The sequence below is a fragment of the Geospiza fortis genome, unplaced genomic scaffold (assembly GCF_000277835.1).
Source record: "Geospiza fortis unplaced genomic scaffold, GeoFor_1.0 scaffold415, whole genome shotgun sequence".
Taxonomy (NCBI): domain Eukaryota; kingdom Metazoa; phylum Chordata; class Aves; order Passeriformes; family Thraupidae; genus Geospiza; species Geospiza fortis.
In genome coordinates, this window is record NW_005054672.1 from 110991 (window position 1) to 126983 (window position 15993).

Consider the following 15993-nt stretch of genomic DNA (forward strand, 5'->3'; position numbering starts at 1 on the left):
AGGGGAGGTGGGAAAGAAAACCCAGTTAGCCGCACCTTGTCACTGTCATATTTTCTGAAAAATCCCTTTGCCAGGATTTTTTTTTCCTGGGAAGATGAGAAGCCTCAGAGAAAAAAACAATATAATCTCATTTGCTTCTCCCTGTTTTGCTGCTTTGGAATGTGGCTGGGGATTGTTTACCGAAAGGTGCATGTTTGATTGGTTTCATGTGAATTGTTTTTACTTAATGACCAATCACTATCAGCTGTGTCAGACTGAGGATTCAGTCACAAGTTTTTCATTCTCATTCTTGTTAAGACTTCTTTCTATATCCTTTCTCTAGTACAGTTTTAGTATAGCATTCTATAATATAATAACATAAAATAATAAATTGGCCTTCTAAGAACATGGAGTCAGAGTCACTCATCTCTCACCTCGTCCTGGGGACCCCTGCAAATACCACAGACATCTTTTAAAAAAGTGGAACTTCAGTTCTGTGGTGAACACTAAGCTGTTTGAACAGCACAGCCCAAAATCAATGGTTGAAGAAAGCAGCCTACAAAGCCAACCCAGGGGTGGAAGGGAGCAGAGGAGAAGGTGTTCCAGCAGGGATGGAGACCAGGGCAGAGCCCCACTAAAGAACCACAGAGACTCAGAGAGGAGGAAGGGCACAGAAGAGCTGGAGGGAAATGGAAATGTGACACAGTCACAGGTACTTACGTGAAGGGATAAACCATGGCAGCCACTGAGGGCTCATCCCTGGAGCAAATATAATCAAAGTCCAGCATTCCTTGGACAGCCCTGGTCTGCATCCCCCACACAATGGCCTTGGTGTGACGGCTGAACAGGGTTGTGGCTTTACCTGCTCAGAAAGAAGGGGAAAAAACCCCCAGTCTGTCACCATCATATTTTCTGAATAATCTCTTTGCCTAAGATTTTCTCCTGGGAAGCTGAGAAGCCTCAGAGAAAAATTAAAACAAATATCTGATTTGTTTCTCCTGTGTTTTGCTGCTTTGGAATGTGGTTTGAAGGTTGTTTATCCAACAGGTAATTGTTTCATTAATTTCATGTGAATTGTTTTTACTTAATAACCAATCATGGTCAAGCAGTGTCAGACTCTGAAGAGAGAGTCACAAGCTTTTTATTAGTATCTTTTAGCCTTCTGTCTGTATTCTTTCTCTATTCTTTAGTATAATTTTGTATAGTATTCTTTAATATAATATAAATTTTAAATTAGCCTTCTGAGAACATAAAGTCAAATTCATCTTTCCTCCCTTCAGTGGGGGTCCCTGAAAATACCACACCAATCCAACTTCAAACTTGAGCAAGACACAAACTGCAACTTAGCCAAATGCCTGCTGAAAGGCTCCTTGGTGAGTATTCCCCCACCTCCAAACTGAACCCAGGAGATGAAGTGCTGTTTGCAGGATGGAGTAGCCACACTATGCAAATTAAGAAACTGTAGATGAATTTGCAATCCCTTCCTTGGATTCTGAACACAACAGTCAGGTTTTGGGGTTCACTAAATGGGCAAGTGAATCACAGGAGGGAGCTGGTATAGGCCAGAAGTAAAAACTGCCTCCTCTCTCATGAGCCTTTCATATTTCTCCCAGTTTTCTTATGCAAGGCTGAAGAGAACTTTGAATTTCATGTATTTATTTGCATGTAGCCCACAGTGTGGGTGAACCACGGGAGGCTGGTCAGGGCACAATAGTAGAATGACAGAAAACTTAAAAAACATAAAGGGCAGCAAATGGAGGAACAAAGAAAATAAAGGAGCTCAACATACTTGGGTTGTCTTTTCTGGTTTTTTTTTAATTATCAGAATCCAACACAAATTTCATGGCTCCAATAATTTATATCAGAGCTCAGATTCACTGCAACATGACTTGTTAATTATTAGGGAACTGAAAATTCTGTTTATCTTGCAGGTGCCTGCAAGGGGGTACCATGAGTGCTCCCAGGAACTCCACAATGAGGACCCAGAGAGGCAATGATGTTTGTCTGAGAGCAACAATCCAAGAATTCCCCTTGTGCTGTCCCTCCTCATGATAAGGGAGGTAACTTGAAGCTCTGCTTTGCCTCCAGTTCAGCAGTTTACTCTCACACAGCACAGAGCCCAATAGTTTTAAAGTCCCTATAAAATAACTTCACTGAGCAGAAGCTTTAATGGTTTGCTGGGCTGTTAAGACAGTATTTAGTTAATTTGTGACTTTTCTGTACTTTCCAAACCTGATAACCAGCACCCCCTGCACTACTTTGTTTCCCTTTGAAATAAGATACCAGTTATTGGTCACTCCTCCTTTTGGAAAGCAAAGGGAACTTTTCACTCAGTGCCTCAGGGTATTCTTTCTCTGTGATGGTTGTGTGGGGGAAGGGAAGAAAAAACAAAGTTTGTTTGAGACCTGGCCCTCTCTCCCCCAGAAATAGGAAGTATTTGTGCAGAGGCACTTGAAAAAAACAGATGAGAAGTCCACATGGTGACAGCTAAAAATGCTGGGCAGGAGGAAAGGACCAGACAACACAGCAAACTTTTGGAGAGATAAAACAGCAACAGAACTAAGAACTAAAAAAAGTCAGCTGCCAGCCAGGCCAGGCACATTCAGCAGGTCACACAGGTCCTACCTGAACCAGGTCTCGAGGCTGGGATTGAATCTGTTGGAGAGAGAATCACTCATGCAGTGGAATGACAGAGCTGACTGCTGCCAGCCCACTGGCCAGGCACCCAGGCAGGTGCTGCAGCAGCCCTGCTCTCCTCTCCACAGCACTTTTGGGTTTGCTCTTGTTAAAAAACAAGAGACTGGAGCCCTCTCACTGTATTTCCTCTTGTTGTGCTGTTTCTGAACATCCCAGATCAGGGCAACTCCAACTTGCTGTGTGTATGAGCTCATGGCACAACTGCTAAACCACTTAACTACACTGCAGACAGAGACAGGCAGGTACCACAAAACTGCTTCCCTTTACATCCAGGAAAAAAGCATTTGTCTCATGCCCATCCTGCCTTTGGGAACAGCACAGCACTGCCAGCAGCACTCCCAGGGCTGGACTTACCAAGAGGAGCTGTTGGTTTTGCCTTCTTAGCTGGAGCAATGCCATCTGGTTTGGACTCAGAGAAGGAGGCAGTTCTGCTCGGGGCTGGAGTCTGAAAGATTCAAAAGCCAAGTCAGCGAGGGACAGTGCTCCAGGTATGGCCTGGGGCACAGAGGAGGAGGTGGCCTCACTTTGGCTACACTGGTCTACTACAAATAAAACCAAAAAAATGAGTTTTCAGTCAAGCAACAGAAAACTGAATGACCCAGTTGTTACTGTGATATGTTATGAAAAATCCCTTTGCCAGGATTTTTCTCCTGAGAAGCCTCAGAAAAGAAATGGAAATAATAATTATTTAATTGCTTTGAAATATAGTTTAGAAGTTATTTACTAACAAGTGCATCTTTCATTAGTTCCATGTGAATTGTGTTGACTTAATAACCAATCCCAGTCCAGCTGTGTTGGGACACTGGTCAGTCATGGGTTTTTATTATCGTTCTTGTCCAGCCTTCTGATGTATCCCTTCTCTTTCTTTAGTATAGTTTTAGTATATCGTTTTCTTATAATATAATATAATATCATAAAATAATAAACCAGCCTTCTGAAACATGGAGTCAAGATTCTCATCTCTCATCTTGTCCTAGAAACCCTTACAACACCCAGTAGGTTCAACAGTCACACTGCCAGCTTTGAGAGGCCACATTTTGTGCACAAGTGAGACTGGGGTGGCCTCTCCTGATAAACATGGCTCTGCTGGTGGAGTTTGTTTTCCTAAACCATCCTACAAATACACAAGTGGCCAAAATGCCTTTCCAGCTTGTTTGGATGGGCAGCTGCCTTTGGGAGGCTCCTCACCCTGTCCCTTTTCAGCATGGGGAAGGAGCTCACTGAGGGGCTGCTCTTGGCATTGAGGAGGAAGTTGAGAGGCCACATTTTGTGCATGAGTGAGATTGGGGTGGTCTCTCCTGATAAACTACCCCAGTAAAGACACGTTTGTTTTCCTAAAGCTTCCTACACATACATTAGAGGCCAAAATGCCTTTCCAGCCTACCTTCAGGGCCCCTCACCCTGTCCCCTGTCACCGTGGGGAAGGAGCTCCTAAACCACCCTACATACACAATAGTGGCCAAAATGCCTTTCCAGCTGCCCTTGGGAGGCTCCTGACCTGTCCTCATGGGGAGGAGCTCAGCGAGGGGCTGCTGCTGGCATTGAGGAGGAAGTTGAGAGGCCACATTCTGTGCATGAGTGAGATTGGAGTAGTCTCTCCTGATAAACCACACCAGCAGAGCCATGTTTGTTTTCCTAAACCATCCTACAAATACACTAGTGGCCAAAATGCCTTTCCAGCTGCCTTTGGGAGGCTCCTGACCCTGTCCCCATGGGAGGAGCTCACCGAGGGGCTGCCGCTGGCGTTGAGCAGGAAGTTGGCAGTGTGGGCTGCAGCTGGTGGCTGGTTGGGGATGGGCCGGTGGCCCAGGGCCATGCCCACGATGGCTGTCATGTGGGTCTCCGTGCCAAACACGTGGATGGGGATCCCCGTGGTCTTCCCTGTGGAAGTACACAAGAGCAGTCAGCATCCTCAGGGGAAAGCTCTTTCTCCTTGAGGAAGTGTTGAGGGTTTTTTGCAGGACAATGGACATGTGCAACATGCACAATGCAGCTTCATAGAAACTGAGTAAAGTCACCATGCCCTTGAAGGACACCAAAGGAGAAAAACATGCTCAGAAGACAGTTCAGGATGCAAAGGCAGACAAGAAAACCACAGTGAGACACATGAAGAAGAAAGACTAACTAAAATTAACTAAAATATTAAAATGTATGTGTAGAAAGATTTAACCAATCAAGTATTAGCTTGAGGCGTGAACGATAGAGAACAGTATAAATACAGCTTGCTTTTTGCAATAAATTGGCTTCACTTGATCATGGTGTGATGTCCCATTACTGATCCTCTGCAAGAAAGCTGTGGAAACCCAGGGCACCCAGGGAATATTTGTCTGTCTGCTCTGGGGTGCCCTGACTCAATTAAATAACTTTGACCCTCATTAATGGAGAAAGTTTCCCAGACTTCAAGCTAGACTGGAATCCACAAAAGTGTGAAATGGATTATAGAGAGCAGTGTAGGTGTATCACTGGGAAGGTGATATTGAGGTTTGGGGATTTTTAGTGTGCTGTAGATGGAAGCAAGCTGGAGGGCACAGGGTGTCATCCTGGGTTTCTTCTTCATGCTTCTTCTTCCTTCTTCTCCATGGGTTTGGGTGGCATTTTGTAATTGGGCAGAAAAGTCCATATTGGGATCAGTTATTGGCTTAAAAGGGAAAATAATCCAGGTGTCAGTTCTTAATTGGATAGCTTAGTCTTAAAAGACCTTGTACCAAGAGATTGTTGGCCATTTTGTGCCTTCTAATGAAAGACTGCAGAACTCACAGTAGTGAGACTGTTTTACTGATGAGAAATAATAAACACCTGAGTCCAAACATGAACTACTACCTCAAGTGCCTTCAATCCAGACCCAGAGAAACTGAACTGAAACCCCCACAGAAAGCCAGTGGAAGAAACAAGATGCAAGAATAAGACTTAAGGAACAAGCTTGGTCCTTACCAACTTCTCCCATGACACGTAGCCCTTCCTGGTAGTTGGGGCCTCCTCTTCGTACAAAGATCCTCACCTCATGCTCCTTCAGAGGGCCTTGGTAATCCTTAATTGCTCTCACAATGCCCTAAAAGAAACACAGAGGACAGGTGACCCAGGCAGCCACATTTACCCTGTCCCATCATCTCAGAAACTCCTGGAAGCAATGAACTATGAGCCTCAGCCAAACATGGAATTGGGAAGAAGGGCTGGAGGATGACAACTGTGTGTTTGCTGGTGTTTGAGACTGGTCACTTACTTTAAAGGTGGCTGCTACATTGGTGAAGTTTGCAATGCTGCCTCCAATAATCAGGATCTTCCCTGAGGGAAGAAACACAGGTAAGTAAAGCCAACTCAAGGGCAGAGTACTCCTAGATCAGGAAGCAGTTAAGAATATAATGTCAAACAAAGCTGCAGAGTAACCAGCTGTATTTAGTAGAAAAAAAACCCTAAAGCAGTTGAGTTTAGTAGAGTCGGAAGATAAGAGCTTTGTACCAAGCAAGAATGTCTGATAAGGATCTCTCAGGCCCCCTGAAAAACCACAAGTCCTCTCTTTGAAGCAAGAGCTGACAAAAATCCAGCCCTGATTTGTTCAGAAGGCAGAAGTACACTGAAAGCTCTGCCAGGGAAGGCTAAGCATAGTAACAGCCCAGATTTATCCAGGTTTTTCTGCCAGACAGGTTCACAGCTTTGGAATTGCAGCATCTCCCTTACCTTCTGGGTGCTTCTCTCGGGTCATGAGGGAGAGGATGGTTTTAGCATAGTCATAGGTCTGCTGCTCACTCGGGGCTCCTGAGTACTCCCCATAGTTTGCCAGCTCATTCACACCTCCCAGGTCACAAATGGTGTCACTAACAATAAAAAAAACCAGTTATTTAAGAGATTAATTATAATTTGAGTCACTATAAAGTTCCTAAAGTATTCCAAATCCCTGGGGAAGTGGGACTCTTAACAGAGGGACAGTGCTGTCTGCTGAAAACAAAGCCGCTCTCATCTTGGTGCCAGTTACAACTAATCTTGTCATGTTCCCCAGATGCAAACTCAGTGACCACCACGACAATCATACAACCCTCAACAGCCTCCAGCCAGCTCGTTTCTTTGTCAGTCAGAAAGGAACTGTATCTCTGTAAGAAAATGTATCTAACCCTAACCCTTGCAAAATTAAATTCCACAGCCGACACTATGTGAAAAATCTGCACAGCATGTTCATTCTGAACAGATCCCAAACAGCCACAGCTCAGGAAAAATGGCTTTAGGAGAGCTACTTTCTGCAGCAATTATGTTCTCCCAGCACTTGAGATCCTCCCCCTCTGGAAACCTTGCTTGCTTTACCTGTACACCACTGAGGCACCACCACCAGCCACCATGGTCCAGATCCTGCCTTTGGGGTTCAGGATTGTAAGCTTCAGGCTGGCCCCACTCTTGGCATCCAGGTCAGCAATGTAGGCTTCCTGCAGAGAGAGCAGCACAACCTCAGCTTCCTCCTGCATCCTCCTTCCCCATCCCAAGGGTTCACAGTGCTGGGTGCATTTGGACATACAGAGCAATCACACCTCAGGGACAGCAGAGCTACAAACTCAGCATTTGTCAGGGATTGTCAGCCCCAGCTCCATTCCTCCATCACACAACAGGCACAAAATCTGAACACAACTGTAAAGTCTGCTCTGGCCTCGTCCAAGACTGAGACCTGAGGAAAACTAAAAATCATCTCAGCCATGGTGACCACTCTGGCTGTGCTGGAGCCAGGAACATAATCACTGAGAGCTGTAATTTGGCTCAACGTGGTGCCCCTGCAGCCCAGAGTGCCAGGCTGCTGAGCAGCACTTCATCAGAGTTCATTAACATTCCCAGCAAAGACTCTGCCATAACAACCTTCCCAGGGACTCAGAGAGGGATGATTCAGAGACAAAATCTGAACTAATCCTTTTAAGAGCAAACTGAGTTGAGTGTTGGCATCCAGCAAGCTACATGGAAAGGAACAGCTAAATGGATTTCCTGGCCACAGTACAAAAACCTTCCGACTGAAACATAATTATAATCATTAAAATGAAAAAGTCAGGACAGAAATCATTTTGGAGAGAGAAGAACAGACCCCTGAGATAAGTAACAGAATAATTAAAGAGAGAGCTCTACTCCCAACAGCCTCTGAAGTTGCTGGGACCTGTCTGGAGCAGTACTTGTGCATCCAGCAGTACAGACTCAGGGAATTTGGGGAGGGAACAGGCACTGCTAGCTTTACAATAAAGTGCTCATTGTAAATTATCCTCACTTTTTGGAAAAATAGGTGTATTAACATCTTCTTACTTATAAGTTCCAGAAATGGGGATTATTTTCTCTGGGCTCACCCTTGGATGCAGCGTGGGCACAGAGGTGCTGCTCTGCTCTCAGAACTGTCACTGAAACACTGAGGGAATGTCAGCCCCCAGTAACCACTGCTCCAAGAGAAAAACAGTGATGCTGAGGGGAGCAACGTGGGCAGGAAGCACAAAAGGAAGCTCTGCACAGGCACAGAGCTCTGGCACACAGCTGATGGAAGTTAAGTATCAGCCTCCATTAAAAAAAAAAGTCAATTCTGAATTAAAGAATTGACCAAACAGAGCTGGGAAGCAACTGCAGTTCAGAGTGTGATTCTGAGCAGTCCTAGGACTGCAGCTACCCATGCACAGGTTATCATGGACAGCACTGCCCAGGGCTTGAGACACAACAACAAAACCACTGGAAACAGCAATGCCATGGATGTGGCAATCACATATTCTCTAAACAGAGGGAGACACAGCTCTCTCCCAGGATTTTCCTGGGAAGCTGTGAGAAAGCTCAGAGAAAGAATTAAAACAATTATTATCTCAATCTCTGCACCTGGCAGGCAATCTCTGTTTGTCAGAGATGTTTACAAGAAGGAGTTGTCCCTTCTTCAACAATAGGTGAGAGAAGATTCCTAAAGGCCAATCAGGTCTTAGGTCCACCACTGTTTGTATAAGAACTGTGGATTTCTAATAATAAAGTGCTTTTTCATGATAGAGTCCCTGTATCACCTTTGTCTGTCCCTGATGCTCCTTTGGTGATACATGGGCATACAAGCAATGGTAATTCAGGGCACAGTGAAGGAATTCAGCTGTCACTTGCCTCAGGGTAAGCTTCCCTGCCAAAAGGAGGGGGGAACTCCACATCCCCCCACTTCACTTTGCAGATGTAGTCAGCCGTGGCGTCGATCTTTGCAGCCAGATCAAGGATGTAAACACCATCCTTGGTGACCACTGCAGGGAAAAACATCACAGTCAGCTCTGGGTTGTACAGAGACACCTTACAGATCTACTCCAACAGCTGGAACCACACAGGCATCACTGGAAAACTGGAAACTGCTGTTTCCCCTGGCACTGGGCAGTACTGACCAGCCCCAGCAAGTTCCCTCAGGAATTAACCAGTAACTGTGGCCATGGTCCAGGCTCTGTCTCAGGGGATATTTTGCTCTAAAGTGTAATTTTTATATTCTTCACTTCTGCCTTAACATTCCCTTCAAGGGAATTTTTCATTTCCTCATTTTTAATTCACTGAAAGAACAGCTCAAAGACAGATCACTGCCACTTCTGTACTGCTGCACATGGCACCTGCTGCTGTGGATTACAGAACCAAAGGAAGGGTCAAGAACACATTTCAGTAGTTCAGAACAGAAAGTTCTGCTTCCAAAAATATTCATTACCTAATGGATTGATCTCGAGGTACGTAAAATACAGATCTTCATAAAGGTTGAACAGGCCACAGATGAAGCTGGCCAAGACGCTGTAAAAAAAAAGGAAAAAAATTAACACAAGTTAATGAAAGTAGCCAAATCTAAGTACAGCCTGCTCTGTTCACTGGTATGAGTGGCAATCTGCAAATCTACTTGGCATCAATTTCTTTCATTCTCATTCATCTTCTCTGGATGGAGCCCGGGTGATGGATGACTCAAGGGAAGGAAGACCTTGATGACTCATCTAAATTACCCTCCACCAAACTCTGCTGAGGACACAGTTGCTCACAACTGTCAGAGCTGTGCAGTCTGATTTATCTCCCTACAAGACAGAAGCACATCTTTGCCTCCCTGCTCATACCCATCTTTGTCAGATCTGAGCTTCCTTAGCTGTGATGGGGAGGAGGCTGCAGTGAACTGGTGGAGTGACAGGCTCCTTTACCCTTCAGTACCCTACAATGTCAGCAAGGATTAAGCTGTGTTTGGTAAAATCATGACTCATATTAGGTTAACTAAGTATGGGCATCTAATTGAGGGAGATGCAGAAGCCTTGAGATCTACAGATAAGCCTGCAGAAGGAAGAACAGGAGAATAACTTTGGAGATCAGGCCAGAGCAAGAGAAAGGGATATTCTGAATTAGCAGTCAGAGCCACATCTCATCACCAGTGCACTAAACAAAAGAAACTTCTGTGCTGGCACAAAGGATCAGAATTCAGCACATGTCTCCAGTCTCAGGTTGAGACCTAAGCAGGCTGACAAGTGCTGCTGCCAAGTAAAGGCTCAGCACTAGGAAACCTTATTTTTGGGTTTTACAGGCAGCTGAGATAAGGTCAGAGAGCTTGGATTCAGGATGCATGGCATAATCTGGAGACCAGCAAGAAGGGCAGGAGAGTGAGCTTCAGCGTTAAGAAAATAGAGAGATGTGGCACTGAGATAAAAGAGAGCAACTGCTGCATGGCTGCTCCTACCCAGAACTGCATCTCTACTTACTCCTTCTTGTCAGCTGGTGCATGCTGCAGGAGATGCTTCTTCACATCTGATTCACTGAGCTTCTCATCCACTGCCACCAACAGCTTCTGAGCCTTGGCATCCACATCTCCAACATCCACACCCCCTTCATGGTGGAAGAGCACATAGTCTCCCTCACGGGCAGCATAGATGCACACGTAGAACTCTTCCTCCTGCGTCACGCAGCAGGGACAAGCATTTAGCAGTGACCCTAGAGGCTTTTGTGCCAATGTTGGGATTGGGGAAGTTGAGCCCAAAGTCAAGCTTCCCAAGTGTAGCCCCACACTTCACTTCACAGAGAAAAGCAAGGCACAATTCTTCCCAAGAATATTTCTGGGTTTCACATTCTCTGAACCTCAGAGAAAGAAAACACAATTCTTATCATTTGCTGTGCCTGTGTTTGTGCAAAAGTAGAATGCAATATGGAGATTGTTTACCCACAGTGATGGTGTTTTGTTTCCCTGGCCTGTCAGGGCCAGGTGTGTGTGTGTGTGTGTGTCAGGACTGTCACTGACAGCCACGAGATTCTGTGCAGTGTGTGCAGAGTGAGTGCTTGGCAGATTCAGTTTAGATGTAATGTAATATAGAATAATATAGAATAAAGTAATTAATTAGCCTTCTGATATCAATGGAGTCCTCCTCATCATTCCTCCTTTGTCAGAGCAGCTACACCCAAGGAACAGCAGTGCTGGAGTGGCCCTGACACTGAGAAGACTTGCCAGTCATTTTTATTTGGATCAGGAAAATGAAACAGTGATATTATCTCAGCAAAGACCATAATTAACAAAAAGATCTGTGTGCAGAAGTGTCTGGCAGATCCTTCTTCTGTTATAATTGCATTTTATTTGTTTTGTAGTGGCCTTGCTATGATGCACTCTTAGGAGTTTTCACTGCACTGGCAAACTGTTTTAAAAATTATAAGGAATATGAAGGTGTATGAATTTATTTTCTACTTAAAATTTCAGTGTGGAAATACAGAAGATGTTTTTGCCTAGGGTGTGCAGCAACACTGTCAGCTCAACAGAACACTCCCAAACTTCTGCTTTCTCCACTGTACCAATCCAGCTAAGCATGAAGTCAAAAGATATTTAAAACCCTGCTTTAATGGTGTACTAACCTGCTTGTGAGGGACAAAGGGTTCGATGAGAAAGTTCTTCAGGATTCCCTTGGCATTAGCAATCTGGGGACAGAAAACAAGATAAACACCCATAACCACTTGTCCAGCACATTTGTGACAGCACAAGGAAAGCTTTGAGAATTAATCAGCACTGCTCTAAAATTGCTCACTGTGCCTGCTGGAGAACCACTGCTCCCTGTCCAGCACAGCATTCAGGGTATCTGGTTACAGGAGATGGTCACCTTTCCCATTCCTAACAGGACAGAGGGGTATCAGAATTACACCAGGACAGCTGCTCTCCTCTCCTGTCCCAGGGACAGCTCTCACTGAGCCCTGCTCAGCACAGTGAGGCACGAGGGCTTGAGAGGCTCTCAGAGTAGTGGAAAACTCAGAAGTGAGGAATTCCTGAGCTAGTGGCAGGAGCAGAGGCCTCGGAGTAGTGTTCACCCAGAAATGGTATCAGGAGCACAGAAGAGCAAGACAATCCTTTAGCCTCTTCATATGTGTCCAGGAACTGTTTTGTGCAGGCACTTTCCTGTTATCCAAACCCAAGAGGCACTGGGGGACACTCCCTGCTTCTTCTGAGGACACCAGTGGTCCTGAGTCTGTGGCCCAGACCTTGCTTTGGATATGGTTGTTGTTGTGCTAAAGGAGTAATTTCCACACCCATAGTTTTCCCAACAGGGAGCACTCACAGTGCTGCTCCTGCTGTTTCCCAAGTCCTGCTGCACCAGCTCAGAGCCAGAGCCAAATCAATCCCAGCAGGGCCAAAGGCATAAATTCCTTCAGGCAGCACAACTCCATCAGCTCCCAACACACAGCAGTAGGCATGGCAGGCACTTCATTATCATTAGCACTGCACTGTCATTCCCAGGAAAATAAATATTATATGGCAGCACCGAGTTAAAATAAAGGCCTGAAGTAACACTCAATCAACCAAAATACATGGGCTGGCTGCAGGAGAGGATTTTAGAGCTTTTTTTCCTGTCCTGGGAACAAAAAATGAAGCCACTTTTGTGGCTCACTCACCGTGGTTTCCTGGCCCAGACGCTGCTTGAGCCAAGCCTTGACCTGATCCAGGGTGAGGTTAATCCCAACCAGCCCCAGCTTCCCACGTCTCTTAATGAGCTGATCTGGCTTCACCACCAAACGCTGCAGAGGTTGGGCAAGAGAGTTAAAGGAAGAAGCATTAGCAAGTGATTTTGGCTGAATGGCTCTCTGCAAATAGTGAAGTAAAAACTTAAATCAGTTCTGCACAGCATCCATCCTTGTAAATTCCTTTAATCTTGGCAAATCGAGCTGCTTGGTACAATATGCCTGCAAGTTTGGGTTTTCTTATGCTGTACTTTTAGAAAAGCTGCCTTGTTTCTACTCAGCTGTAAGCAGACATCAGAGGCTGAGGTGACAGCTTGTTCTTTTTTTGATGAAAAACCCAATAAAAGTCGTGACAGACACAGACAGCTGCTCACAAAAATAATAATAAAAAAAACTCCTGCTGTCACTACACTTTGCTTATGAGACTGGCTTGGGCCAGGGTCATGCACATTTCAGCCAAGTGACTGTGGCTTTTTATAAGATACCCATGGATAGTTGCTCCTGGGTTACACACATCTCTAGCTTGCAAATATCCTTTTAAAGAACCAAACCAAAACTGGCTGTCATTCTCCTGTACCACTGATATGTCCTGGAACTTCAGCAACTGAAGAGTCAGAACACACTGTGCTGCAGTAAAGGACACTGAGCATGGTCTTGCTGTTGGACCTGAAGCCCTTTCCAGCTGTACAGAACCTGCATTAAAGGCCCAAAAACAACCTTGTTCCCTTCTGGTTTCCTGCAAGGCTTTCAGAAGCACTGCTGATCTCCTCCTGCAGTTCATTCAGGCACTTGAGCATGGAACATCTAATTAGTGCAGGGCTTTTATCAGTCAGTCAGTCAAGGACTATGAGACATTTGTGTTCTCCAGCCAATGACTTAATATAATTAACCACTGGAAAGGAGCCAGCTTGGACAGCTAAATAAAAAAGAGCTCTGGGTATGTTTTCTCAACAGAAAGTGTGAGGATATGAGATACAGATATAAATGATGTTGCACTGAAAAATTTACAAAAGGAAGTTTTCCATGACATTTGGCTTGGATTGAAGAAAAGCAGTGTCCTAACTTGACATGGGGAGAGTACTCCCTCATTTCAGAGAGCAAAGCTTTGAGAATAGGGACTGACTGAATCAACCTCCTTTACCTTCTGTGCAGTTATGAGCAACTGCTTCACAGGTATCTCTGCTCCTGCAGTTCAGTCTTAAAGGAATAATCAGCCCCCCATGAGGTGATATTGAGCTTTGAAGCAAGATTTGTTTCTTCATCAGGCTTGGGAGTGACTGCAGCAGAGCAGCAGCAGTGACTGGTTATAGGAATGTGCTCTTTGTTGATAGAGTCACAAAACTATCCTTTATCCCCTTAAAAAGGAAATAAGCCCAGAAGTTTCTCTCTTCAATGAGGTGAAAAGGCATTTTATAGGACTTGGGGGACTTGACTTTAAACTTAAGGATAGCAATTGGACAGGAGCCAAAAAGTTTCACCTGAGCAATTTACTAGAAAAAGAAGAGAATAAAGAAACTCATGGATTTTGTGAGGTGTTTTACCAGGAGCAAGAACCTCTTGCACCTAGATTGGTTTTTCTCTGTAAAGAGTTTGTTATTTTGCCTTTTAATAAACCTTTTTGTTTCCAAAAAAGGTTTGGAAACAAAAAGGTTTTAATAAAAGGCAAAATAACAGAAGCCAGAAGGCATAAAATCAGCAGGATAAGGTAGCTGAGCTATCTTGGGTGCAAAATACATCTCCAAAAGCTTCTGAGACCTAACCTGAAGAAAATCATATTTCAACTGGTCCTTCAGGAAGGGTCTGGAGCAGTGCTCAGGTGCTGCAGGAGGGCAGATCCTGCTGTCCCTGCCCTTACCTCGCTCAGGAGCCAGGGGTGGTCCTGGGTGAGCCGTGCCCAGTCCGTGGCTGGCGTGACCCGGGCATACTTGAAGCGGTTCTGGATGGCAGAGGACGTGCAGATGTACTTGTACAAGAACTCCTTCCCTGTCTGCTCAGAGATGGCTTTGGCTGACATGGCTACTTAGTCTGGATGGTGGAAAAAAACCCAAAAATCCATCAGGACTAGAGCCCTGCATCACTCAGCTCAACACAAACCCAAAGCAAACCAATTATATGTAAGATCATAAAACTCCCCTGATAAGCAAGAATTACTCACTTTGCTTAAAACTCTTCCCCTGCCATGCACACTGTTTTCATCCAGCCCTGTTGGCAGGGAAAGGCAGAATCCCTACAATTTATCCCAGCCAGCACCAAACCTTTCCCAAAGCCACAGCCTGGAGCATCCCCTCCCATCCAGGGCAGTGCCCAGCTCTCCCCAGTGTCACAGCACCCCAGGATTGCCCCTGGGGGAACCCACCTACCCCTTTTCCTGCTGCATTTCCAGGCAGGGAGCCCCTCCCTCCTATTCACCTTCTCTAAGGCATTCCCAGCTAAGCCTGACTGTGGGCATGTCAGCAATCCCCATCCCTTTTCCAAAGGGAAAGGAAAACACTGCCAGGATTACCAAAACTAGAATAGGTTTACCATCACTGTTTTTTTGTTTCAGAACCAGGTTTCTTGGAAAGAGCTTTATATCTGAGAGAATAAGATGCTCCAGACAACAACAAAGATTAAGTTTCGACAGCTTGTTTTGGTTTTGGGGTTATTTTTTTTAAGAAAAATTCCAGATTCAGTCCCTTTGGGTGATTTTCTTCTCTTTTCGAGTATATTCCAAACTGATGCAAGCAAATGATTTCTGGCCTCAAGAGTGCAACTATTCTTTTTGATAAGGTGTCAAAGATCCATTTATTTTTAGCTGCCATAAACACTTATTTAAAAGAGTACTTCATCCCAGTGACCCTGTCTGATGTGTCACACATCAGAACGGAGTGCTGTGACCAGCCAGCAGGTTTGGTATGTCTGGAGGGTCAGACTGCTGACAGGGAGGCTCAGACAGCAGCTCCTGCTGCATTTTGAGTGACTGGGGTCATGTCAGTGTTCCCCAAGCACTGCCAGTGTTGTTCTGTACAGTATCTTATCATTTTTATTTTATCTAGATCCTTCATTCCCTCATTAGTATCCCAATTATTAAAAGTTCACCTAAAGAACTACTAGGAGGTATTTTCTTAAAAACTTCCTTCCCTTTTCTCTTTCCTCAAGGCAAAAGCATCCTTGGGAGGCTTCTGGGAGAGCTGCAAAGCAGAGGAGCACCAACACAAAAAAGAGGAGTTCAGATTCCATCTAAACACCTGCATAGCCAAGTACTAGGACTGCTCAGCAAGACCACCTGCCCTCACAAAACACATACCCCACTGCAGACCCACACAGGGAAACAGTTAAGAAATTCCAGTTATTTTTTGTGTTGCCCTCTAGGTAATAACCATTAGTAATCAGCTGGGCTTTTCATCCTATAGGCAAACATGGAATAGG

General features: G+C 45.1%; 1 protein-coding gene across 2 annotated transcripts in view; it reads right to left on the reverse strand.

The window, feature by feature from the left end:
• Positions 1 to 14616, reverse strand: part of ACLY (ATP citrate lyase) — a 22912-nt gene extending 8296 nt beyond the window's left edge. The window contains exons 1-14 of one of the 2 annotated variants that reach the window (XM_005430720.2): positions 14441 to 14616; positions 12520 to 12642; positions 11491 to 11553; positions 10356 to 10546; positions 9335 to 9414; positions 8761 to 8891; positions 6970 to 7088; positions 6352 to 6488; positions 5897 to 5958; positions 5608 to 5725; positions 4403 to 4557; positions 3031 to 3121; positions 2605 to 2634; positions 700 to 841 (exon numbers count right to left, since the gene is read on the reverse strand). In XM_005430720.2, the coding sequence (XP_005430777.1) occupies positions 700 to 841; positions 2605 to 2634; positions 3031 to 3121; positions 4403 to 4557; positions 5608 to 5725; positions 5897 to 5958; positions 6352 to 6488; positions 6970 to 7088; positions 8761 to 8891; positions 9335 to 9414; positions 10356 to 10546; positions 11491 to 11553; positions 12520 to 12642; positions 14441 to 14599 (1601 nt within the window). In that variant the 5' untranslated portion in view covers positions 14600 to 14616. The remainder of the gene's footprint in view (positions 1 to 699; positions 842 to 2604; positions 2635 to 3030; positions 3122 to 4402; positions 4558 to 5607; positions 5726 to 5896; positions 5959 to 6351; positions 6489 to 6969; positions 7089 to 8760; positions 8892 to 9334; positions 9415 to 10355; positions 10547 to 11490; positions 11554 to 12519; positions 12643 to 14440) is intronic. The other variant, XM_005430721.3, reaches the window with a different exon arrangement.
• Between the last annotated feature and the right edge of the window lie 1377 nt (positions 14617 to 15993).